This window comes from Thalia democratica, chromosome 3 (assembly GCF_965202585.1).
Source record: "Thalia democratica chromosome 3, ktThaDemo2.hap1.1, whole genome shotgun sequence".
NCBI lineage: Eukaryota > Metazoa > Chordata > Thaliacea > Salpida > Salpidae > Thalia > Thalia democratica.
In genome coordinates this window covers 35,335,019-35,362,793 of record NC_139167.1, presented here as the reverse complement: position 1 = coordinate 35,362,793, position 27,775 = coordinate 35,335,019, and the positions used below count along the sequence as shown (strand labels likewise).

At 26.6% G+C, this 27,775-nt stretch overlaps 1 protein-coding gene across 1 annotated transcript; it reads right to left on the bottom strand.

Annotated features, from left to right (window-relative positions):
* Window positions 1-47: 47 nt before the first annotated feature.
* Window positions 48-16,171, bottom strand: LOC145832217 (uncharacterized). The gene is made up of 16 exons (XM_082939539.1): window positions 16,052-16,171; window positions 13,997-14,085; window positions 13,653-13,761; window positions 11,543-11,622; window positions 9,936-10,212; window positions 9,182-9,268; window positions 8,808-8,867; window positions 8,343-8,435; window positions 5,449-6,255; window positions 5,131-5,181; window positions 4,540-4,740; window positions 4,264-4,344; window positions 3,929-3,973; window positions 3,635-3,688; window positions 1,863-2,102; window positions 48-327 (listed from the first exon to the last, which is right to left on the bottom strand). The coding sequence occupies exons 1-16, from the start codon at window positions 16,134-16,136 to the stop codon at window positions 263-265; spliced, it is 2,424 nt and encodes an 807-aa protein (XP_082795665.1). The 5' UTR covers window positions 16,137-16,171; the 3' UTR covers window positions 48-262.
* Window positions 16,172-27,775: the final 11,604 nt, after the last annotated feature.

The following is a 27,775-nucleotide window of genomic DNA, read 5'->3' as shown; positions in this document are numbered from 1 at the left end:
ATGTAAACGATTAGAAATTTTATAATAGTTCTTTAAGTTTTGGAATGTTTAGTTATTTCCAGTATTCTAATTTTTTTCGATGAATAAAAACTTGAAAAGTATTGTAATCAACGAGTTTTTTACAATAAAGAAAACAGTACCAACGTTACATAAGAGGAAATCATATTAAGTAGCAACAAACGAGTTTGTCTAAAATTATTTCTATTCAAGCAGAAATGTTTGTGTTCACACTCCACAACACAAGTGAAGAGTTGATATTTTCTCATTTCAAATACAAGAACGATTCGTCGAAATTCAAAGGAGAAGTTCTGCGGCGCATTCCTCTCCCTGTGTGACATTTACATGAAATTTATTAGCAAACAGTGTAAGTTTTTAAAATATAATATGTTTAACAACAAACAATTCATCTTAGTTTATTAAATAAAATTTAAAAAAAATTCGGGAGCTCTTTTAAGGTCTAATGTAATTAAGTATCAAATTAATGTGATAGTTAACATGCACATTTTATAGCAACCTAAAAAATAGAAAAAATAAATTTGTCAATGGTAAAAATTAAAAAAAATAGTGCTAGAGAACCAATAAATAGCCAGCTGGAATGTGAAAAGAACGAACGCAATACAATTAAACTTACTCGAAAAACTATTGAGTTTTGCTGAATTCTATCCGATCATCTCCTAAATTTCAAAATAATATCAAGCAATGAAACAAACAGGAAAATATCAAAATAACCCAACAAAGCCAATACTAAATGACTGAAATTTGAATAAAAAATGTATTTGTAAACTTTTTTAAAACCATGATGGGTCAAGACTAGAACTAAAATAAGTTTACATTCAAGTCCAACAATCAATAAAGACTTAAAGTATGAAGTTCAACACTAAAAATCAAATTTTGTTCATAAGTAAAAGAATGGAAAAAATATCTATACAAACAACATTAAGTAAAAAAAACTTTATGAACTTTAAATCGGCACGCGTGCGAGGAATAACAAAATTTATCACAAAACAATCGAAAAAAATATTAAAAATTAAAGCATCAAGATTTTATTAGATAACTCAAAATAATGAGTTGTAATAATGCATTTTGAATTAGTGTAACTACGAAATTTAATACGGAGTACTGACAAACAAAATGCAAGACTTAAATAGAAAAATTGTACTAATATTTTATTTTGAACAAAGAAAAGCTCACAAAATAGAAACGCTTAATACTCTATAAAGAATTTAAATTCACATGAAACCCAAAATGGGAAAACAAGTGTACTGCAAAAAAGGAAAATGCATGATTAGTTTTGTGAGTAGCAATAATTAAATAAACAGATTTTAGTGCAAATTAAAGAAACAACTTAAAAAGTGCAAGTGATCAAACTCAAAGTCAATGCATCATAAATCACCAAAACTTACATTGGGTCCTGCAGGCGCCGAACTAAGTAATTAATTATGACATTTACTAAAACAAGTTTTATATGAAGAACAGTTTTACTGATGTACGTTTTTAGTTTATTTTTAGAGTTCATATTCGTACTTAAAAAAAGTGTTTTGTTTTCTTGATGGCATTTCAAATACTAAATTTAAAATAATTTGTTAAGTTCCTTTAAAAATTTCGACACTTAAAAACTGAACCAGTTAAAAAAATTCTTAAAACATTTATATGCACGTGCTAATATGATTTTAGCTTTTCTTTTTATTTGCTACTAAAATGCGCGCAAATAATACTCATGACTTGCGATTGAAACTCAAGTGGTGTTGATCTTAAAACTTGCTATGATTGGCAGTTGCTCTCTGCAGACGTATTAAACCAAACAGTTACAAAAGCGCGAGTTAAAAAACTTGCATATTTCAAAATGCGATTTTTTTCAATACCTGTAGGAGTGAGCTGGGGAATGACGACCGCCTCGTACTTGATCATGTTCCTGCTGTGGTAGGCGATCACGTCGTCGCCCGCCTTCAGCTGCTCGAAGCTGGCCAGCTTGTTCTCGTCGGGGTGCGAGCGCAGGTACTCGAGGTTGGTCACCTCCGCCTCCTCGCCGTCCTGCTTGAACCTGATGAACACGCTCCCTCGTGCTTCAATTGTCTCGACTTTGACGTCACAGTCGCCTCGTGCTGCGAAATTACTTGCTTTTCAAACGCCGATGGGAGCAAAGTACATTGAGTTTTAAATATGTTTGTTTGGTCGTTTTTGAAATGTTGTCATAAGGTCTTACACTGTTTTTATTTCGTTAGTATCATAAGAGTTGTGAACTGTTCGTTTTCGAGCGATTAATATGCTTGATGCTTTTATATTTGTAAAATATATGTTTGTTTCTTTTTGTTAATATTCATGAAAAAGTTATGTTGGTTTTAAAAGGTTAAAATTAACCGACTGTAATTGATTTTGTTTTGCTGTAAATATTTTTTCTTTATTATAACTGAACTGATATTAATTTACATGCGTTTATTCCCTAAATGTAATTATTTTTATTTCTGTAACGCAGTACAAACAAGTTTATAAAACTTTTTTTTGACTTGAGTAATATAATAGAACTTTTGGTTGCATGGTTTTGAGAATAGCTGTCCCCACAATATAAGTTTTAAACAGACTAATTTTGATTTTGATGCAGTCATAAAACACAAGTGAGTTCATTGAGGGCCTCCGTTGTCTTACCACAAACCAAAGTTACCACATGAGTTTGTCGTGAAGTGTGAAAAACTGAAATTCTATTGAGTGATAACAAAATAAGGAACAAATAATAAATGTAAAAATATATTGTGCAAGCATAATTTTTTTATAGAAAAAAAAATTTCATTTTAAAAGATTATGAAGTTATCTTATTAAAAACACTTCATTGCTTGAGAAAAATTATTTACATTATTTTTTTAAGTAATTTAAATTTTACTATTCAATAATTTTTTATGATTAACATTGTTAAAAATTACAAATTAGTTTTGAAATAGTTTTCTAAAAGATTTTACTGACTAAGAAAACATCCGAGTATTTTTGATACAGTTTAAACTTTAAGATATTATGGATCAAACTTAAGTTGTTTATAAAACAAATCAACAGTAAGCTCTTAACAAAGTTTTCAAAAATTACCTTATTTTAATTGGACATTTTTAAAAAAGAATAGAAATAACTTATGTCATTTTACGTTAAATAATTCAACTAAAGTTTTTATTGAATTTTATTGTTTGAAAAACTATTGTTGCTCAACTTAGGCAAAGGGTCATCTAAAAAAAATGAAATTAGTTATCCAACCGAAATTCGCATCAGCTTTTAAGCAACATATACTAACCACGCAAGCTTTTTGGCGAAGAGGCAATGCAAGGCTTCAATTTTAATCTTTATATACTTAAGAGTGAGCCCTTATGGTTTTAAGTAAATTAAGTTCAAGTAATTTATTTAGTAATTGTGTACCATGGACATACTCAAGTATACCAAAGTATACCAAGCGTAATTTTTCATACCTAAATTAGAAATTAGCATACATGGAGAGAAGTGAGTAAAAAATATTTTGTTTTAAGTAAATTAAGTGTTTACTTTGACGAACGTGAGATAAATATATTTAACTGTATGTGAAAAAAGACTGAAATCATGATAAAAAGTTTACATAAAACAAATTGTGCTTGTAAAATTTAAAAGTATAGTAAAAACTCACTACTTGACTCGCTTGCAGTATCTGAAGTCTTCCTTCTTTTCTCTTGACTCGGGCCTACGAAAATAACTGAATTAATTTTTTACAAGTAAACATGAAACATTTGTCCAAGTTTAGAACACATTAAGTTAAAACATGCTTTATTTTTTAAATCAGTTAACCTTTAACAAATTAAACAAAACAAAATAAAATCACTTAAAGGAGCCTTTTAAAATCATGAGGCAGAGAAAATTCTCATATTAGATAGGCTGTCAACTTTATTTTTTAAATAAAAATATTTACAGGGAACTTGTTTACCTTGATCGCTTGCAGTGTCAGAAGGACTTTTTCTTTTCTCTGGGTCTAAGAAGAACATTGTGTTACAAAATCTTTTTCTTAATTATTTGATCTATGATAATTCACAAGAAGTTTGAACCAGTTGATAATTTAATAAGTTTATAATGAATAAAGAATTGGGGAATAAGTAACATAAGTTCTTTTAAGCTCTTTGCTAGAAAGTTAATCGTTTATCAGTTACCTGCTAATTTTTTTTATTTAAGCTTATTTAATTTCAACTTTAACTATTAATCAATAATTTAGAAATAAACTGATAGTTCATAGTTGATAAAATTTATCAATAAAATAATTAAAACCTGAATTACTTCCTGAAGTTGACTTTCTTTTTGTAGCAGTTGTTTTTGTTTTTTCAGTAAGTGCTTTTTCTTTTATGGTGCCTGGAAATTTGATTACTTAAAGCGATGCAAAGGCGTAAAATTTTTTCATAGTAAAAGAGCTTAAATATAATTCTGCGACCTTTATGAAACAACTACTCCTTGAACTTTTTTGTAATTTTTATCTCATACTTCTTATAATTGAACTCATTTTTTTAGGACTAGTAAACAAGGTAACCCCACAAACGTTCAACTCACCGAAACTTGGTTTCTCAATGACGAGGGCCAGGCGGAACTCTCCCTGGTGCCTGCAGTAGATCAGGTCGCCGATCAGCACCTCCTCCCACTGTTCAGGGGAAGTCCGGGGATCGTTCTTGTGGCGCCGCAAGTCGACCAGCCTGCCCGCCGACGTCACGTCGCCCTTGTGCTCGTCGCTCAGCAGCTGCGCGTAGATCGGACCTGTGAATTTGAAACTGTATGGTTTCGGGTGGTACTGTTTTCTTTGAGTGGCTTGAAAATTATGCAAAAAATTTGCATATTTGCTGATTCAGCCGTTTTTTGGTTTTAGTAATAACATTTTGTTTTTGATTTGTTTTTTTATTTTTTATGTTTGGGTGGGTTAGGGGTTTGATATATAAAAAAAATAAAACTTTAAAATTTTAAAGATATTTTGTTTGACGTTTCAGGCTGAAAATATGATGAGTTCTATTTTTTTTGTTGTGTTTAGGTCTTAGGCAACTACGCAACGTTTAAAAGTAAGAAATTCAAAACGCAGTTGCGCTCACTTTACAGTTTAACCTGAATACAACTTTAAACATAGCACTAGATCATAACATAAAACATACTGACCGGTTGAAGTAGGTGGATACCTTGTGATGGGGTTTGCACTGACGTATCTATCTAAAAGTATTTATTAATTAAAGATTACTTTAAAGCAAACATTGATTAATTCACTTCATTTTTACTTTACTAAAAATATTAATTTGCTTTGCCTTTTAAGATTTATGCCAACTTGAACTAAAAATAATTAAAAATAGTTTTGGGACAAGTAAAAACTATCACTTACAACATCAACTTTAAAAAAACACCTTGTAAAGTTTAAAAAATACATTAGAAACGCATTATTAATGTTTGATCAAACAAACAGAAAAATAAATGTTTTGAAACCTCTTGGCTGGGATACGTCGTTGGCACTGGGCGATCCTTCCGAGTAATCGTCAACGTAGTCCGAAGTGGATTCGTCCATGAAATTTCCACCTTCCTCATCTTCATACTCCATCTCAGGTTCAATTGCTCTTACTTCAGGACTGTTCTCCGCTTCAGATTTTATTTCCCTGATCACAGGTCCAGCCTCCCTGTTCACAGGTCCAATCTCCCTGTTCACAGGTCCAACCTCTATGGTTTCAGTTTCAACCTCCGCACTTGCGGGTTCAACCTCCGCACTTGCAGGTTCAACCTCCGCACTTGCAGGTTCAACCTCCGCACTTGCAGGTTCAACCTCCGCACTTGCAGGTTCAACCTCCGCACTTGCAGGTTCAACCTCCGCACTTGCAGGTTCAACCTCCGCACTTGCAGGTTCAACCTCCGCACTTGCAGGTTCAACCTCCGCACTTGCAGGTTCAACCTCCGCACTTGCAGGTTCAACCTCCGCACTTGCAGGTTCAACCTCCGCACTTGCAGGTTCAACCTCCGCACTTGCAGGTTCAACCACACCCGTTTCAGGTTGTCTGATCACACCGTCCACATTCACAGTCACGACCTCCCCGGTCGCAGCCTCCATCTGGTCTTCTTGCGCAGGAACCTCCATCTGGTCTTCTTGCGCAGGAACCTCCATCTGATCTTCTTTCGCAGGAACCTCCATCTGGTCTTCTTTCGCAGGAACTTCCATCTGGTTCGCAGGAACCTCGCTCTCGTCCTCGCTGCTTTCTAAATATTCTTCAAAAACAAGACGGTCGTCGTTATTTTCGTTTTGCTCTACAAAATAACGTCAACTTCAACAATTGTAAGTCTAACGGAAACGTGTGGAAATGGAGTTTATACGCGAATCAATATCAGTTTTAGTTTATAATTATAATGTAATTGTGTACTTTTTACTTCCATTTTAATAAGATTTTACTTACTGATGATGTCGTCAGTTCAAACAAGTGAAACATTGTTTTGTTAATAAATTTTAAAAATTTGAATTGATTATAATATAATTAACGAAACAATAAGTGTGAAAAGTCAAAAACCCTTTAAACAAAACAAATAAAATTTGACTGAAAAAATAATAAACCTTTAATATTGTACAAAATAACGCGCATTAGAACATTTCTTAATTAACTATTAAGATCTCCAAATACTTTTAAACAAACTTCAATTTTCTAAATATTATTAAATAATAAGTTTTGTCTTAAAAAAATTAACAGAAATAAATTAAAACTATTGGATGCATGTATTTGATTAACAGAAACACACATTTACTGAAACTTTAAGTTATTTGCAGTTTCACAAGGTAAGAACTGCAATAAGTAAAGTTTTTATAAATTTAGCGGTTGTATTTCTATTCTTAAGGGACCATAAATCATGCAATCTAAAAAGTGTATGAGTCAGAACCGCTAGACTTAGAGAAGCTTCATTGATGGTAACACTACTTTGAAAACACAGGATTACCAAGACTTTTTGGTAATTTTCTTCTAGGTTTTTAAAAAACAAGTTTTTAGGTCCATTTTTAGTATAAAACTAGACTTGAGGTAAGAAAGCTGTCTTAAATAACAAAAAACATTTAAATTATACTTTAAAGCTCTTCTAAACATGTTTTTTAATGAAAAAAGTTATACAATACTTTTTTTATTTGTGATAGTTTTTTTTTATAATTTAAAATTTCGTTACTTTTCATGTAAAAATGTTAAAATTCAACGTTTTTAAGTTATTTTGTTCAAAATTCCTGGTTTAATAGTTTTTTTTTTGCCTAAATTGTCGAATTTAAGGTTTTTATATGTTTTTGGGCAACCCTAACAACAGTAACTGGGCAATAAATCAAATAATCCAGCCTGAATAAATGGAATTCCTTTAGTATCAAAACTTCAGTTGTTTGCTGTTTGGGTTGTTTAAGAAAAATTCAAATTACAGTAAGGTTTGTGTGAGAATCTGAAAATTTTAAATTATATAACTTATTTCGCACCATGTTTTCTGAAGTATATTAAAATTAAATATAAAAGAGCTAATTATATAAACAGGGTTGCCACTCGTTTTTTTAATTTTTTCCAGGTTTTTCAAATTTATTCCAAGTTTTTTAAAGTACACATTTTTGGGTCTTTTTTTAGCTTTAAGTTAATTTCTATATAAGAAACTGTGTTAAACAGTAAAAAAAACATTGAAAAGATACTGTAAAGTTTCTTTAAATGTGTTTATTAATAAAAATATTTTTGATGATGACAATCTTTTTTTATTTATACGATAGATTTTTTGTGTCAAATCGAAATTTTACTACTGAAAAAAAAAATCAATAAAAATTCCAGATTTTTCCAGGTTTTTTTTTTCAAAATTTCTCCAATTCCAGGTTTTTCCAGGTTATTTTCGCCTAAATTATCGAATTCCAGGTTTTTCCAGGTAAAGTGGCAACCCTGTATAAAACATAGTTCTGTATAGAAGCAAAAGTTTATTTCTAAATACTATTTAGCTTTAGGTATAGTATTAAAGTATATATACTGTCTAATAAAAATTAAAACTATTTTTGTAAATATTTGTAATGATATTTTATACACTTAAAAATATCTTACAAAGCAATTATTAATTAGTATAATTAGCAAAATAACACGTATAAGTTAGAAAAAAAGCCTTATATTATGAGTTTAACTTAAATAAACTTTGCTGGTAACTTTATTAAATTACGGTTTCTTTTACTACTTCAAGAACAAAAACAACGATCAAAAGGGTTAAAGTTTTTTACAAGTTCATCTCGCATTTCACATTTCAACCTACAACAGATGACCCAATAGTTTTTTTTGAAAAAAATGGTTTGATCATTCAGCCGTAAAAGTACAGTACAAAAGCAAGTAAAAAAACAACATATTCGAAACCTTCATTTTGCGGCTGCAATTTGTTAACGATTTTTCTCAGCTCAATGTCCCGCTTCAATTGCGAACGCGGCTTGTTAACTTTTTTGCAGTACCCTGCGAAAACAATTCAAGTTGAAGCGTTTAATTTTTAAATCGCACAAATTTTAAAAAAAGGTTTGAAGCTCATACTGCGAGTTGGCTTACTGTTTAGAGCTTTTGAATTTTTTATTCAAAAGAACTAATTACAGCATATTTTAACAGCTTTAAACACATTGATAATATTATAACTCAAAACATATGAATGGTATTTAATAAAGAAAGAAAAATTTATAATAGTTTTATTTGCACAGCTTTCAAAAAGCCTACAGACCACTGATTTAAAGTTTCTAGTTTTTATGTTGCTAATTATTTTTATTAAAACTACGCCAATATTGCTAATACAAATTTAGAACTTTTCTTAGTAACTTTTAAAACAGCTAAACAAACTTGTTAGATTATCCACGTTCTTGATATAGTCGTGGAACTGTAAATGGTCCAAGGTGGGTTCTGTACATTAAAAAATAACACTTTAATTAAAACCAGAAAATTACATTATTATACATTATTGTACATTATTATATAACACATAAATTACATTAAAAATTAAAAGCACAAAACATAAATACTAGCAAAACTAATGATAATATCCAAAAAAAATATTTCTATGTAATCAACTGTTTTTTTTTTCATAAATTTGTTTTGTTTACCTTAGTTGATATTTAAGTAATATTTTTACTTTAAAAAACAAGATGCTTAATAAAATTTTTACATTAAAAAACTCTAATAAAAATAAGAATTATTTTTCAACAGTGCATCTGAACCTTCAAGATGATGATTGTAAAGAACTTCATTTTCTCCTATTTCGCCAGCAGGGGATGATTTTTTTTGCATAAACTCCCTATAAAGCTCTGCAAAATATTTATACATTCTATGTGCTATTGTTTAGGCTATTTTTTTCATCAATCAATCTCTTTTATATATAACTGAGTATTTAAAAAAACAACCCTAATGTTAACTAGATTTTAAAAATGCAACATTGGAATTGTTAGCTAAAAAGTGTTTCACGACTGGCAATTGTCACAAAAAACATAATGCACAAAAGTTAAAACGACTTGAAAAAAGTTTCACTGCGGAGCTTCTTGATTTTAAATAAGTTAGTAAAAGTTTTGTTTTTTTTTAAATTAACCTTTTTTGATTTTTTAATTTAAGATTTTTTTTTGTTATTTACAATAAAATAAAAGTTAAATATAAAATATATAAAAGTTATAAAATAAAAGGTTAGCGTCTCTAGCTTACAAAAAAAGATAGATGTTTAGTTTACTTTTAAATTTCAGGCAAAATTGAAGATAAAAAACAAGTCTACTAGAAATATTAATACTTAACTTAATCCTTTTCCATTTATTAAATTCAAGACTAAATCTATCAAGTTCAAACTACTCATAGTGCCTTTGAGTTTTACTTGATAAAAAAATTATTGACAATAAATAAAGGTAAAATTTTAAAAAAATTAAGCATCATACAAACTTTGCTTATATATCTTATAGGCTCTCTTATAAATGCAACAAACAAAGTCACCATTCACATCCGGTTTGCTTGCCAATTCGTTCCTGCACTGCATATTATCAGTGATCTCATCGATATTTTCCTTCAAAAAATCGCTCAAATCAGCAGCTGCGTCCGGAAGCACGGCAGCTGGCGCAGTTTCGCTGCCCCAACCCGAAACCACGTCGTAGATTTTGTGGAAGTAAAACTGCGTGTTGTACTTGACGCTCGCGTCTCCCGTCAACGCCACCAAGCACGTGCGGCAGGAAATTATTCTGCCCGTCTTGCTCGCCTTCATGTTGCAATAAAACTGCAATTGGTTTTTATTTTTAGTTTATTCAGGATTATAATGTAACGAATAAAATACGACACTAATAAAATTTTGATCTAACAATTGATGTTAAACATATTAACTTTCACAATTCAAATAATTCTTAAGTACCAAAGTAAACTAGCAACAGACAAAAATAAACATTTAACTTGGCATTAAAAGTAGTTGTAGCTGTTAAAAAAACTTGTATTTATATTTAAGGAAATATGACAGTGGGTTTTTGAATTATAAAAATTAAAGTATACATGTCCAAATAGGCATATTTGCACAAGACGTCACTAATACAAAGCTGACACTTTTTAAGTTACTTGTGTGAAAGTAACTGCTTATTAAAATTTACACCGTGTATTTCCGACTAGTTTCAATTTAAACGTCATAGAGAAAGGATTAATTAATAATTTATTTATTCAGCTAGAAAATTAATAACAAGTGCATTAGCTTAAGGGCATAGGGGGGTGAAACATTTATTTTTACTAAAAATTACATTGGCTCTTGTATGAAAGCTTTAAGTAAAAAATACAAGCAAGTTTTTATAGAATTAAAAAATATTATTTACTTTTTAGATATTGTAAATTTTGTAAAAAGTTTCCGATAAAAATGTAAAAATTACAAATGTAAATTTAAAAAATTATTAAAAATATATCTTCTCCTTAACTTATTGAGCTACAGACCTCAAACTTTCAGGAAATATTTCTTTTAGAGTTTAAAAGACTGTGAATATTACAATTTTTAAATAATATAAAAATAAAAATTTTAAATTAAAAAAAACAAAAAAAAAAAACAGGTGATTTAATACTTTTTTTTTTCATAACTAAAAAAATCCTGCACAGAATATTTTTTAAATTTAATATTTGACTTTCTGCGTAAACTTGAAGAAGATCGGTTAAAAAATGAGGAAGATATATTTTTAATGAAAAAGTCTTTTTTTTGCGTTTTTGGTTTATGCCTTACATTAGGAACCTATTGAGGTCACCGACTTTGATCGCTTATATCTCAAAAGTAAATTTGAATTTTTTCAAGCCATTTAAAATGTTTGATAGCTTAGATAAAACTCTATAAAATAATAAGACCAACTTATAAAAATCAAGGTTTACCCCCCTTCTCCTGATATGCCCTTAAATAAACTAGGTTTAAAGAGTAAAAAAAACATTGTTAACTATTTTTTAGACTTACAAATTTATAGTTGCTTAAAGACCAATACAAGTCCAAATTACTTTTGTACACATGTAAAAATAGTTTTGTAGTGACGAAAAATATGTTAAACAAATTATAATTATTATTGAAAGTTAAAACATGACTTTCTTCTTACCAAAAATTCGTTCCAAAAATGAGGAAAATTTTCGTAAACTTTTACTTTCTTGCAATTGTATTCCTCAACGGTATCAATATCTGGTGAAAACAAAACTTTATGATTACATAAATAAAAGAAATAAATAAAGTGTAAGATCTACGTAGAATTAAAAGCAGAGAATTCGAATTTTTCATTCATATATAAAACTGTACTTGAGTTTATAAATAATATAAATTATGTATTTACGCTTTATTGCATACTAACTTTCAGTGTTCTATCAGATCCAAACACCCGATCGTGCAGGATCTAGCCATTACTTGCTAAGATGTGGGTTTGATCAAAAACAGATTTTAATCGCGTTACGGCTCGTTCTTGATTTGAAAAAATGGTCCTATCTAGTTCTGGTCAGATCTTAAATTTAAGACCATAGGGGTAGGAGGTATTTCTATTTCAAATTTCTATTTTTAAATATTTTTAAAATTAAAACATAAAGTTTTTGATAACAAAAGGAATATTTACTTAAAATTTGAGGTCTCAAGCTCAAACAACAAAGGAGATGATATATTTTTAGTGAACCTTTCAAACTTCAGAGAAAATTGACAATAAAAAGTATGCAGTTCATTTGTTACATCACAAACTTTTTACAAAACTTACAATATCTCAAAAGCTGCATAAAACTTTATTCTGTAAAAACCGGCTTGTATTAAAGCTTTCATATAAAAGCAAGTGATAATTTTTGTTAAAAAAATTTGGACCCTCATATGGCCTTAAGTTCACGTTCAACCAAGACAATTTTTTCAAATCAAGAGCTTGGCAAGCTATGGTCAGGTTCAACCGGACTTGGCGTTTGGATCCAGTAGAACAGTATAAATATTATAATAAAATAGATTATTTTACTGAAAATTTACGGAGGCACGTAAAACTACATGTTTTTTATATGCGTAAATAACTATAGTTTATGGTTACAATAAAATATTTTATTTATTCAAAAACAACAGTATTTTAATTTTGATATTAAGTTATTGTAAGATTCCAAAATAAAAATTAGAGTTATTTATAGTTTCAATATAGAACTTGTATATAAATCAAATATAAATTTAAAAAAAAATTCAGTCATTTTTTAAAAAATTAAAAATTTGCACATAGTTGAACCCTACATGTAAACTTTCAAAAGTTAGTAAAAACCACACATGTTGACCATATATAAGTGTATATATATATAAAATCTTTGATTATATATAAAATTATATCAGGGTTGCCACTCGTTTTTTCAAATTTTTTTCCAGGTTTTCCAAAATTCTTACAGGTTTAAAACGTCCACACTTTTGGGTGTATTTTTAGATTAAAGTTAAGTTTAAGGTAAGAAACTGTGTTAAATAATATAAAAACATTGAAAAGATAATGTAAGGCTACTTTAAATATATTTTTATTAAAAAATTTTTTGATGATGACAAAAATTTTTTGTTTATATGATAGATTTTTTGATTCAAATCAAAATTTTACTACTGAACATTTGAAAATTGTTAAAATTCCAGGTTTTTTTTTGCCTAAATTGTCAAATTCCAGGTTTTTAGGTGAAGTGGCAACCCTGTTATATCTATAAAATCTTTGATTTTATAATTCTAAAAGTACTAAAAAACATTGGCTACATGTGCAGTGTCTTCATTAAATAAGCTTTGCTGTTATCAAAACAGAAGTTTTAAAAACAACTTTATCAGATATTTTCTATATATAAGTTAAGTAAAATGTGCATTTTAGACGCAAAAGTTTTTAATGTTTTATCTATTCTATTTAATGTCAACATGCTAACACAAAATTAATAAAAGTATAATTTAAAATTGTTTCATCTAAAAAGAGTATACATTTTTTAAATAAAAAAACATGCAGCAAAAACATTTATAAAGCTAATACTAAAAGCTTAACTAATTTTATTATCATGGACTTTTCTAGTTCATTTGGAGAAATTAATTATATATTTTCAAGTTACAATAGAATTTATTTTTTCTATGATTTGCAATTATCGATTATTTACAAAAATTTTTTTTTCCAAACCAGCATGATTTGGGGCCTCTGTGTTACAACATAAAATAAGTTATTATATGCTGACTGTGTACTTATTTCAACTCACCTAATAAATTGTGACATATCAAAAAATCCAAACGTTTATTTTCACAATTTTCTTTTCCTTCCTTCGTATTTATTTCCCTTCTACCTTTAACAGAACATTTTGCTAAAATCTGAAAAAATAATATTAACTAATACAAAAAATACGTTGTCTAGTCCACAGTAGTGCTTATTAAATTATTATTTTAACTTTTTTTGTCAAGTAAAATTGTATTATAACTTTTATAATATGGTTTTTTAATTTAGTATAAGTTGTTAATTTAAAAAAAAAGTACAATTAAATGCTTGATGCTAATTATTTTTATAAAATGCTTTTAAATAGTGTAATGAATTTTTTGATCTTTTAACCTTTTCTTCTAAAAAAAACGATGCTTTACAGAGTAAACATTCTTTCTTAGAGACCTTACGCCCTTGTTCCGGAGGAAAAGCATATAAAGCTGAAAAAATAATATGTAAATCAAAAATACCTTGATAAAAAAACACAGCTATCACAGATAATATCTAATAATTTTCTTAAAGATTGAGAAGACAGATTTTAACTAAGTAATATTTTTTTGGCTTTTTAGTTCTTTAATTTCATGAAGACCTTATTGAACTTTCTCAGTCTAACTCATTACAAGAGAACTTTTGATTTATTGAAAATTTATAAAATCAGCTGTTTAAAGCAATTTAGTTCATAAATACACAAAAAATGTTGAAACTATGTAAAGGTTTAAATAGTAAAGTTTGAACTCTTGAAACAACAATAAATCCTGCTAAAACAGTTATAAATAAAATTCATATGTGTGCAAAATTTCAAGAAAATGTCTTAAAAGTTATTATTTACTTTATACTTTTATGTTAAAAAAAATTCAAGGTTAAAATTTGAGTTATTATCAACATTTATTAAACCAGGAGTATTATGTACTAAATTAAAAATTATATCATAAAAAATCATACATTTTGAAAATGACTTATGCGAATGTTATAATTTGTAAATATTGATATTAATATACAATAGAAACATTGATACATAATTCTAAACCAATTAAGGAAGAAGTTTTAAGACATATTTTCCCACCTCACACCATATACTAGCTAATATATACTCATAAAAAAGAGAAATCTACAATACTATGATATTTTTAAACATGGTGTGATTATTACATTAAACATACTAAACTCTGTTTATTCAAAAATATTTTTGAGCTCATGTTAGAAGAAAATATAAGTAATTTTTCAAATTACTTTTACTTTTTTTTACATATTCAATAGTATATTATTTTTACAATTACTTTATTCACTATCATAGCAAAATAAGAATGCAACAATTCAAATTCGGACAATTCAAATTCTTTAAAAAATAACTAAAGGGCCACACTAAAAAAATTAAATATACTTTTCAAAATTAAAACACATGTGTACAACTTATTAACAGCTACAGACCATTTTTTCATTTAGGAAAGTTTTAATTATTTATTGAGATATGAATAAAATAAGCTTTAAAATATAGTAAATTTAACTAATTTTTTAACCACTCTTTTAATAACTTTTATTTATAGTTTAACTTTTTATTTCATAATCTTATTAAATAGATCTACAACTGATTTTTCTTTTTTTTTCAAATACTTATTACTTTTTGAGATATGACCTACAAATTTTTTTTTTAAGAATTGGAATTGTTGGAATTTGAATTGTCTGAATTGAATTGTCATGTAACCAATATTGTTATATCTGGCGCATCGACTAAAATGTTGTTTCCAAATGTCCTAAAAATGTCAAAAAATGTCCTAAAAAGAACAGGAGGTCTACCTTGACTTACAAGTTGTACTTTTTAATTTATTCAGTTTTATTTTAGCTAAATGACTCTTTTAACTGCTTAACAAAATTCGAAGTAACCTTAAGACTAAGGATTTGAATGCTATTTGATTCAGAGGTTTTTTCACTAACAATGTCTTATAAACGTCAAAAGGTTTGAATAACATTATTTTTTATATGTCACTTATACAGTTTGTTTATAATCGCTAGATCATTTTGTAAAATATCAATTATTAAATAAATATCTAAATATTATCTTCAATGCACCTAGCACCAAATCTTTAATTAGTTACATGAGCACGAAACATTAAGAATACTCATAGCAACTGTTCTCAGCTATTATAAAAATAAATTTACTTTTAAATCAAAAGAGTAGGACCATAAATATTTGCTTTGAAAATGTTCTACTAACTGGTATTATTTAAAAACACCCTTTGCACAAGCTAAGTTGATTATAAAAAGTTTATAAATATAAAAAGTTACACAACAAGTTGGTTTAGCATAACAACATTTATCAAAGTTAAAAGTTATAACTTTGTGTAAGCTTGTTGTAAAAATTTTAACCGTAGGTTTACTTTTTGTTATCTGCAAAAAGAAATTACTTACCTATTGCTGTAAAAAGATGGGGTTGGTAATGTAGAGCTTCAATGCAGAACTGGAGGTTTTTGTCTAAAAAGTTGTCGATTTCCATTTTGCAGCAGCAAACAATATCCAAATATTGTATTGATTTTGTAGAAAAATTAAAAATGAAATCAAGAAACTAGTTTTATGCTGGGTAAATTATTATTATTTATATAGCTACTAAATTGTCTTGAAAAACTTTTTAATATCATTTAATCGAATTTAAATTACAAATTTATCAGTGTTATGATTATAACATGAAAATTATTTACAATACAAAAAATAACTTTTACAAAAATAATTTGTCAAAATAAAATAACATTAAATATGAAGCCAGTAAATGGGAGAAACTTGAAAATAAATAAAAACTGAATTAGACATTGATAAAAATTTTAGTTTTGTAGTTATTTTCTAACACAGAACTTAAGTTGTTCATTTTAATTTATAACTAGTGTTCTGGAAGTCAGATAAGCTTGAAACAAAAGTGTTGTTATAAGTCTGTACGTCTTTGAAAGCTTTTTTGAATTTCAGATATCTTTAATAAAGTAAATTATTCAGTGCTGACCCTTATCAGATGCAATAGAACAGTGGTCTTCAAGGTAATAAAATATGTATACTGTGTACTATTATATATAAAAAAAAATTAACTAAATTCTTTTCATAATTATTACATGAAAAATTTATTTTTTATTTATTAAATTTTCTTATGACAGAACTTTCTGAATATGGCATGGAACATTTCCTAAACGTTTGAGGTAGTTATCTCAAAATACATAGAAGAAAATAATTTTTTAGTGAAATAGTCTTTTTTCCACTTATTAAATATACTGATATAAAGCAAAATTTTCAACAGTAATTTGCTCCGGCAGGCCTTAAAGCTAGGAATCTAATTTTTTTTTGTACTGTCTACTTATGTGATTTCCCAACGTTAAAAAATTAAACTTTGCGAAATTCCAAAACTTTCATTTTTGAATGGCAACAGATACACCCTAATGTTACTGCCCTGCTAAGATTTAATAATCTTAAATTCATCTTCTACCATGAAAAAGTATGATTCACTTAATATAAAAAAAAAAAGTTTGAAGAATAATTTATTTTAAACTTATGCTTTTAAAAGAGCAAACTTTCTCTCTTTTTTTATATCTTTTCAAAAATAGGGTTAAGGTTTTTTATTGCTTTGTGTAAGTTATCATAATTTTACTAATTACTTTTTTAGAGAAAAACAACTGTTATATGTAAAAAAGAAATCTAATTTCAAAATACTTCCTCAATTTTTCAAAAATAACTTTTTGCATATCAATAAGTGAAATTATCGCTTTGGCTACATGAAAGTTTAAATTCTTGAAAAACGCTTTAAGGAGAACAACTCAAAAAAAAGTTGTTGTACATTTAATTAAAAGAGTATGATAACTAAAGAATAAAGTAGTACTTGTTAAAAAAGAATTTTTATAAGACTAAAAAATACTATATTTAAAAACTTATTTTAGCCGTATCTCATAAAACATTAAATATAGTGCAAATATTTTTTTTAGTATTAATTAATAACCACTTTTTCTTATATTTATTACAGGGTTGCCACTCGTTTTTTCAAAAATTTTTTCAGGTTTTCCAAACTTCTTTCAGGTTTTTAAAAGTACATATTTTTGGGTTTATTTTTAGTTTTAGGTTAATTTCTATATAAAAAACTGTATTAAATAGTGTAAAAACATTGAAAAGATACTGTGAAGTTACTTTAATTGTGTTTTTTAATAAAAATTTTTTTTTGATGATGACAAAAAAATCTTATTTATATGATAGATTTTTTGTGTCAAATTAAAAATTTTCTACTGACCATGTTAAAATTATTAAAAATCCCAGGTTTTATGATCAAATTTCCAGGTTTTTCCATGTTTTTTTCAAAATTTCTCAAATTCCAGGTTTTTCCAGGTTATTTTTGCCTATATTGTTAAATTCCAGGTTTTTCAAGGTTTTTCCAGGTTTCCAGGTAAAGTGGCAACCCAGTTATTAGTTTTCAAGTTTTGAACATTTTTAAAAGGGCTTGAATTGTGGGAATTTGAATTGTTGTGCACCCATCTTTTGAATGAAACAAATTGATAAACTTCAAGTAAAATTTTTTATTGAAATATTAATTAAATTTGTTTTAAACGTAGCAAGAAATGTTTCTTCAAATTATACAACCCTCAGCTTAAAAACCTTAACAGAAAAAATATAAGGCAACTTTCATTTTTTACAAAATACATAATATAAAAATTGCTACACCTCATTTGTTAATAAAAACTTTCTAAAAAACATATATTTAATATTTTCTAAAAAAGTTTCTCATTTAAACTTGTACAAGAATTTTTTTTACTAAATTAATTTAGTAAGAAAAATATTGTTCACCCCTAGGCCTAAATCTACTAGTTATATGTAGTTTTAATTTTCAACTTAGTTTCAATACTAAATCGAAATATTATGGTCTAAAATTTAGTTAGTTATACACAATTACAACAACTCAAAATCTAATTAAAAAAAATTAAGGGTAATATGTCAACACAATAACTTGAAATTCAAAAACTAAAAAATATACTTAAATTTTCAAGTTAATAAGACTATGATCAATAATATAAACTAAAATTTTTATAGTAAATAAGTAAACTTAAAGTCTACATTGTTTTTATTTATTTTAGCAATGACGTAAATGTACCAAAGATTTGATTGATGAGTATATGATGGTATTTTATAGTAAGTACTATAAAAAACTTATTTTCATAATGAGATATTCAAAAATAACTAAGAATTATTAAAAATTAAGTTTAAAACTTTTTACCCACTACAGTTTTACTAAAATTTAAAAAATTTGAAATAAAATCATTTAAAAATTTCTTTTGAGTCACATTTAAAAATCCAACTAGTTAAAATAAAGTGTATAAAAATGTTATTTAATTGTTACACAAGTTACTATTGCATACTTTAATTGATAATATATATAACTTTTAATCATTATTGTTTTTCACTATTCTTTTAAAAAACACTTGAAATTCATCACTTTACAATGTAGCAACTTATGCAGCTTCCTTCAAAATGGCTGCAACAGACTTATGTGGATTTTTTAAAATTTTCTTATTGCATTAACATGGCTAATTCAGAAACTAAACAATCAGTACAGACACTTGAAAGTTAAGCAAATTAGGAATAAAACTTAAATGATGTTTTTATTTATTTTTAGTTTTGTAAAATAGTACAAACGATAACTTCTAACTTACATCAAGTTTTACAACATCTTTAATACAATAAAAACTATTAAAAATTGCAGAGTACTAAAAAACGATTATATGACAATTCTAATTTGGACATGTTAAATTCTGAAAATTCAAATTAATAAAACTATTCATCATGTAATTTTCTTTTTTATTTAAATGTTTAATGTTTTAAACATTTTAAACAAAAAATTAAAAATACTATAAAACACTATAGTTTAAAGCCATATCTCCAAAAATATTAAAAAAACAATCAAAGAAAAACAACTGTTTGTAGGTATTAATCAGACCTACATACACATTTTTTTTTAATGTTTGTTACTTTTTGAGCTTCTTACCATTAAACTTTTTAAAGAATTTGAATAGTTATGCACCTTTAAATATTCACTAGATTTCAGAAAAAAAATTTTATATTAAGCTTTGACAATGGTAAGTTTATAAGAATAAAATAAAAAAATATTGATTTTTGAACAACAATTCAGAAGCTTATTGCTATTTAAGTAAGTCAATAATAGGTAAAATATGTAATTTAATAATTACATAATTTAAAATGTCAATAGTTTGTGTAACTTAGCAGAACTAAACAGCATTTAAAAGGTTTAAGAGAAGAAGAAACAAGAAAGCAAAAAAAGTAAAATCAACTTTGTTTAAATCTATAAAAATGATACCAAAAAAATTATTTTATAATTATTTTTTATGCAAACTTAAACTAAATATTTTTCATGTAAATAGCTAATTGCTAAACAAGTTTTAATGAAATTATAACATAAAAAAGTACCAACTTTTAGAACGTAGATCTAGTTTTTATGTTACTTGACTTCAAATACCAGACAACTTTTTGTACATATAAATAATATTTTTATATTCTTAACTCAACTAATATAGATTGCTTAAGACAGGGTTTCCCAGTGAGGGGTGCAAGCACCTTTTAGGGTTGCAAGACGGCTTCTGTATTTTGTTTGATAAATAAGGAGACTTTTATCAAACTTTGGCAACAATTTTTTACTTAAATGTTATTATAGATTTTTCAAGCTAAGAAGCAATTCAAATCATACAAAATCGAGTTTTGGATGAAGAGCAAAACAAAAAAAGGCTAATATGTACTTTAAATGTACTGCAAGGGGTGCGAGAACAAATTAAAAAAAATTAGGGGTGCAAGGAATCAAAAAGGTTAAAAACTGCTGGCTTAATAGGATAGGCAGGAAAAGAAAAATCACATTTTTAATATAAATAACAGTAACATTACAATTCAATTTTTTACAAATTAAATTCTAAACAAATATCTAAGTGGCCACAACTCATAAATTAATATATATTTAAAATAAAATGCTCATGTAGGTCTAATCAAAATAATTATGATAGTAAAAAAAATCAAAAAGAAGTGTCTAAAAAAAGATTTTTTTTAATAAATAAATATTTCTACGTTTTAAAACTTAAATTAGCTATATCTCAAAAAAAAAATTATTCTGCAAACCAGAATGAAAGTGCAATTTGTATTTTTATTAAATTAATTTACTTTTTGAATTGTGGTTTTTTAAATATATTTTGAATTTGAACTAAAGTCCACCAATAAGTAACTAAGCTACCAGTTACTTTTTACAGTTGATTACATTTCAAAATAACTTCTAGATTTAGGCAACTGAAGTTTGAGTGATAATTCTACAGATTGTTCATTGAAATGAAAGACTACAATGGCCAAAAACGATTCCACTAAAAATTTAATTTTTCTACACTTATAAAGCAATATTTTTAAAACTTACTCTAAGTAATCTTTATAAATGGGGTAAAGAATTTTTAAACTATTCATTTAAGTTTATTTTTCAACAGAAAAAATACCTTTTAGATCTTTTATAAGAGGCCTTTTATTTTTCAATTATTAAAAAGTTAGTTCTAGCAGGTATCTAAATATTGCAAGGAACCATTATTGAAAATTTTAGGTACCTGGCCCAAAAAAAAAGAGACGTTTAATTAAATTTTTTTAACTTTTAAAATTGACTAAAATATCTCAAGGTATTTATATCAAAACTTTGTCAATTAAAAAAAAATTCCTAAAAGATACGCTTTCAGCCCCAAGAACAAATAATTGTTGGATTTAATTTAGTTAACATGTATGTCATATATTTTGAAAAACAAACTTTGAAAATCGTTATTAAGCAAATAAGTGATGTACAAAAATTTGTGGCCTGATGGGGTAGGAGAAAACTCTCTGAGTTTAAAAGTGCAATTTAATAATATAAAAAAATATATATTAAGTAGTTAAAATATTTTACTAAAATTATGAAAAAATCATTTTAGGGTATGTTAGGTTGCTCCTTGTCAGTTTTTGTTTGTAACTGTTCAAATTTCCTAAAAATGTCTTTGATGTATGGAAACCTGTTAGATAAACAAAATTTTGATTATAATTATTGAAGGTATGTCTTGCACTTATAGGGGGTAACATACAAACTTACGTGTTATTTAAAAAAGGTAAACTATCTACAGTGCCAGTTATGAAAAGTTTTTAACACAAACAATAATAAGCAGGATTCTGCACTTTTATACTGACTTTCCTCAATTAAACCTATTCAGACTGACATTTTCTCCAACTTCTTTTGGTTGGCACACAGTTGAGCTGATAGCCATATGAAACAGTTTATTCTATAGATTGGTTTAAGCTATGTAGCCTATTGATATTAAGTTTTTAGTTCATTTATATTGTTTCAATTTCGAAATACTTTATTGGATATTGCCCTCGGAAACTTTTATAAAAATTCAGTTATCGAAACTTGAATTGCTTTTAATCTACTGCAAACATATTTAACATTTTACATTCAGATTGCTTGCTAGCTCACCCATTATTCAGTTTTACCTTTAACTTCAAATAAAAATTTAACTGCATCAACACTGATTAATACTATTTATTTATAGATATATTCCCCAATCACTTATAAATATACTCACCTGTTTGTAAAAAGCTTGAATTTGTCAATTGAAAAGCACATTATTTATATGAAAGTTAATAAAATCTACTTAAAAAAAAAATAATCTAATTTAGAAATCCATTAACTTTAAAACATTTGTACTGAAAAACAAAGACCCATTGCCTACAAAAAACCAAATGCTTTTTTAGAAATTAATTCAGAGTTTAATAATCTGCTCAATAAAAATTTAAATTTTTTTAGAAATTCTTGTACATTAGAAATTATAAAAACTGTTGTTTGTATTAATTTTACTAAAAATACTAAAAAAAGTCAAAAAAAAGGTCAAGTTTTTAAGCAATTAAACTGACAATACTGACATGACATTTTACCAATAGTTACAAAACAAGTGGTTTAGCCTGCCATGGTATACCAAATTTTTTTAAAACGTGCTTTAGGTGAAACATTGGAGAACTATTTTTAAATAGTCAAAACTGATTAAAAAATATCTATAGTAATAAAAATAAAAAAGTATTTGTGTAAATCTTTTTCTTTTTCTATATCATATTTTCTATATTTTCTATATCAGTAGTATATACAACGTTAATTGAACTTTTTGAAACATTTTAAAAACTGCAACACTTTTATCTTAATATCCAGTTCAACTAGTTTATTATCAGTGCTGCATTTTATGCACTTTTTATAATATGTTATATTTTTGCAATATTTTATGTTTATTTACTAATTTTATAAAAGTAAGGAATTCAAGAACTAGTTCATATTCTATTTCTGTTTGAGAAATTGGCTTTTTTTTTAATTGGCTGCAGTTCTAAGGTCGCATCTGATTGGTTGATATTTTACTAGTTTTTATTTTAAGTCGTAAGTATTAATACTTTTTTTCGACTTTTTTTATACATTTGGGTAAAGTGAGTAATGCTATAGATTAAAAAATTTTGGAAAACGCGGGTTAGGGAAAAGGGTGTAGATGTTCTAAATAATCAACACACTTCAACTGAGCTATAAAAATGAATGAAATACTCTCTTCATTTTCATAGCTCAGTTGAAGTGTGTTGAGTTGACTCTTTTAAGATACAGTAACACATGTCAGTCTAATAATAGTGGATACTGGATCACTTATTATCATTAAATATTCCGGTGAACTTGTTACGCTAGGATCTTTAGTTAAGAAACGCTTGAATTTATATTTGAATAGTTAACTGCTATATAGTCACTTTACCTCATTTGCCTAATATTATGAATAAAAAAGGTTCTAAAACTTTACAACTGCAGTCGACCCCTTTTTTGAATTAAGTTTTTTTAAGTTAAAATTTTAAAACTTTAAGTTTTAGGAGACTGAGATTAGTTATTAACACACACAGTTAAAAACTTAAGATAATCATACAAGTTTGTTTTGTAAACTGAAATTATTAGTTTTTAATATGATGACAGTAATTAGAAAAGTAAAACTTATGTTTAATGTTAGTCAAATGTAACTTATAAATCAACTAACTAGTAGTTGAAAACGATTATTTAAAACTAAATGACCTTTTAGTAGTAAACTATATTTTTTAAATGATGCTTGATATTTTAATTAAACAATAAGAATAAGCTTTATCTAATACAACTTCGTTTATTTATACAGAATTTTTTATAAATAGTTATCTACCAAACCCACAAGTAGGGTCAAGCCAAATGCGAAATTATTTTTCAAATCAAGATCCGGCCCTTATTTTTAACAGTTTGAGGTCCAGCGGCCCGATCTAAGACATTAACAGACATAGATCCAGCTAGGCTATTTGATTGTTTGTTCTCCACAATAAGAATAAGAAACTTTATTAGTCAAATTTTGTTTTTGGGCCGAGTTTATAATTTTAAAAGTTAATATAAGTGTGTAAGTTTAGAAATTTGTACAGTTTTTCTTTTAAATACTAAAAAAGTATACAAATTTTGAGTCTAAAGTTTCAAGTACTACTGTGTTCGAAAAATCAAACTAATATTACACCAAAAGAGCAAATTTTTGAATAAAAAACCGTTAATTGTATGTAAAAAATTTTATGTGTCAATCGTCACACGACGTAGGTCTGCCGATTAGCTGTACTTTACACACTTTTCTATGTCATTTGCATTGGTTAAACGTAAAGTGCTTTTTAAATTGATTGATTTCTACAACTTTTTTTTTAGTATGTAAATTTTTTTTGTGTCATTTCAAACCAAAGAAAAATAATAAAAATTTAATTTGTTTTTTTTATTTGGCACCAAATGAATTACTTATTGTTAAACTTGAAAGTATACAATTATTGAGAAAATCTTCTAAAGTTTTAAATACTGAACAAGAGAAGCCTAGCTATTACTCACATCACATAAAAATGTCATAAAAACAACTAAACAAATTAAACCTCTACTAATAAGCTTGAAAGAAAGCAAAACTTTTAAAGTGTTCTTTCTAAGAAAGTTTAAGTTATCTGCTATGGAAATTATACTTAAAGTCAGTCTGAGTTCAAAAGCTAGGTCATCAGTTTTAAAAATTTATTATTATTATCTTTATTCATACCCTTATCCCTAAGCCACTTTACCCAAACGTCTTAAATATTAATCAAAATCTTAAATTTAAATAGTTAAATTGAAAATAACATGAAAAAAAGACTTCTATTTTTGCTGACTCAGCCTTTTTTTGAGCTCAGACTGACCTTTAAGTATACTAGCCATAAAATGTTGATTAGCTAGTAATTTTCACATAAAGTTTTGCTAGGTTTAATTAAAATAAAAAGCTTACTATTGTTTATTTTAAATTCGAATGAAAAACATAGCCAATTAGTTTTTTTTACTTAACTTTTAGTGTTTGCCATAACTTATGTTTAAGACACTACCTCTAAAATTGATCTAAAAACTGGTTTTTAATACTTACTTAGTAGTTATTCTATTGATTTTTTAAGATTAAAATACTTCTTTGTCTACTTTACTAAAAAATGTATGTTGCTTGTTTTCGCTTACTAAATCACAACAAATATTTTATGTTTGAAATAATGAGGATCACCAGTTTTTTAGGAAATTTTTAACGTATATAATGTAAAAAAATCAGTTTTAAAATGGTAATTTACTACCTAGTAATCAAACAGTAAATAAAGACTTTATTATAATTAGTTCTGTGCAGAATAAAGTTCTTCGAAAATTAAATTTGTCGATTTCCAAATAAAAATAAATTAATTAAGTACAGCTGCTTTTCAGGAGTAAAGCAGACAAAATAGTTAATTTAAATAAATTATTGGCAGCAAAGTTAATGAATTTTTAGTTGTAAACTTAAAAAATATTTTTAAATTGATAAAAAATACCTACTGCCTATGTTAAAATAAATTTACAAATAAAGCGTAGTTTTTAAAGTTTGACAAGCACAATAATAAAACAGCATAACTTTACAGATTAAGTTTAAATATTTGCTTATATTAGTAAATTTTTTAATTTTTATACGATAAAAAATAGCTATTAAAGCATATTATTAAAACGCATAGCAATTCTAAATTTTAGGTTTGCAAATAACTTGAACCTATTATAACGGATAGTAGAGTATTTTTCAACTTCATTTTAATAGTTTTCACTTTGTTAGATATCGCCCTGTACTAATAAACAACCATTTACTTTTTTGTTTCTTATTTATTGCCCCTTGTAGCCAAAACTGTCTTCATAGGGGCAATACCGAGAGACTTTTGATTATTCCAATTAAACTACGGGCTATTTTAATTTAAGTTTATTACAATGGTTATGAAAAAGGTAGAAAACGAAAATCATGATTTAAGTAATGTAATAAAGTTATTTCGAAGACAATTAAAATTATAGATACATGTATAAAAACCATAGTTTAAAAATGCAACTTCAGTATAAGAGTCTATTTAACTTTTAACGCAATGTTGCATTAGATGTTAATAAAAACCAGCGTTTAATATAGAAGCTTTGCTATATAAATATATTTTTTAAACTGTGTTTCGTACAAAGAGTATCCTAACATTACTTGGTCAGAAGGTTGTAATAGAAGATTTTACTCTGCAATGTACACCAGCAAGAAAATATAGAAGCGTACTGCTACAGTTAAGCAACAAGTTACTACAACCAACTCACGATAATAATCTGCTCACTTTGATTTGAACCTTAAGTCTTTTTTTTTAGGTTTATATCAAAATCGCCGCAACTGGTGAGCAGCAATTTTTTATCAATGGTTATTTGCATACTGTGATGAAAGTAACAATCTTAGATTTTAATACTAATACTAAAAAGAGTTAATAAGTAATATTAAAAATAAATAATTTTGTTATTTATTTTAAGCTGTTAAATTCAGTTTCATGTCATGTTGTAAACTAATACTTAACTTTTATTTCAAGTTTGTATATACATTTCTTAATCTTTATTTGCTTCGAATGAAATGTAAAAAGTAAGCAACTCTTAAAAAGATAAATAAAACATGTTCCGTGAACATTTACTAGAAAACTCAGCTTTAATTTTATTAAAATAAAGTAAAAAACTGATTAAACAGTAGAGAAGAGTGCGAACGGAGGACATATGGAAGAGCTTTGAGGAAGATTTGTGGAATCTCCAGTGTTCTTTAGTCTTGGTACCAAGATGACTTCCACAATTTGGGATACAAGGGTGATACTTCCCTTCTTCATCAGGGAAGAGTTGGATGTTTTCAGCCGCGAAATTAACAAGAGAGATCAGTGCAAATATGAAAATTTAATATTGTTTTAAAACATAGTTTGGCAAAAAGTGTTCAGTTTTTTTTCTTTGATAGTAAATATTAGTTTCTAGGCGTTTTAATTAAACTTTATTTAATGTTTTTATTTACTTAGTAAACATTTTAAAAAATCGCTGTCTTTTTTATACATTGTGTGCTTTCTTTATAAATCTTTCCGCACCAAAAAAAATAAACCCACCAATTTAAAGATGTATCCTTTATTTGTTTTAAGAAAAACGAATCCTGGAATTTTTTCACTAAATGCTTATTTTATTTGTAACGATACATGATGTAAAAGTGTAAAACTAACAATAAGCAAGGTATAGAAGTAAACTTTTTTTTAGTAACAAGTAATTTGTGTTTTATTTTTTAGTATATTTAAAAAAGAAAAATTTCTTCAATATTTTTTTTCAATGTATATGCTTTGATTTAATAACCTTATAATTTGGTAATACTTTTATTAGACATAAACGAAATTCATAAAACAATTGATTTAGAAATGTTTTAGTACATGATACTCATATGTATACAAATATAATAAAACTTTTACGTACATAAAACAAAAATTATTTGTATTTTGTGTGCTTGTAGAAATTACTGTTCTTACGTTTCAAAATTATCTTTTAACATAAAATTTCAAAAACTAAATCAACTGCTGATAGTTATATCTGCAACATGATGGATTTCTCGTGTTGTAAACGTGTTGTTGTCTTTCATAAACAAACAAACACTTAAATAGAAATTTCTGCTTTGCAACCGGCAGTTTTGTTTTTTTGAGAACTGAAGCTTTAACGACTAAAACTTCGTCATAAGAAAAAAAGTAAATTTTCGAGTTTTATTAGTGTATTCTAGA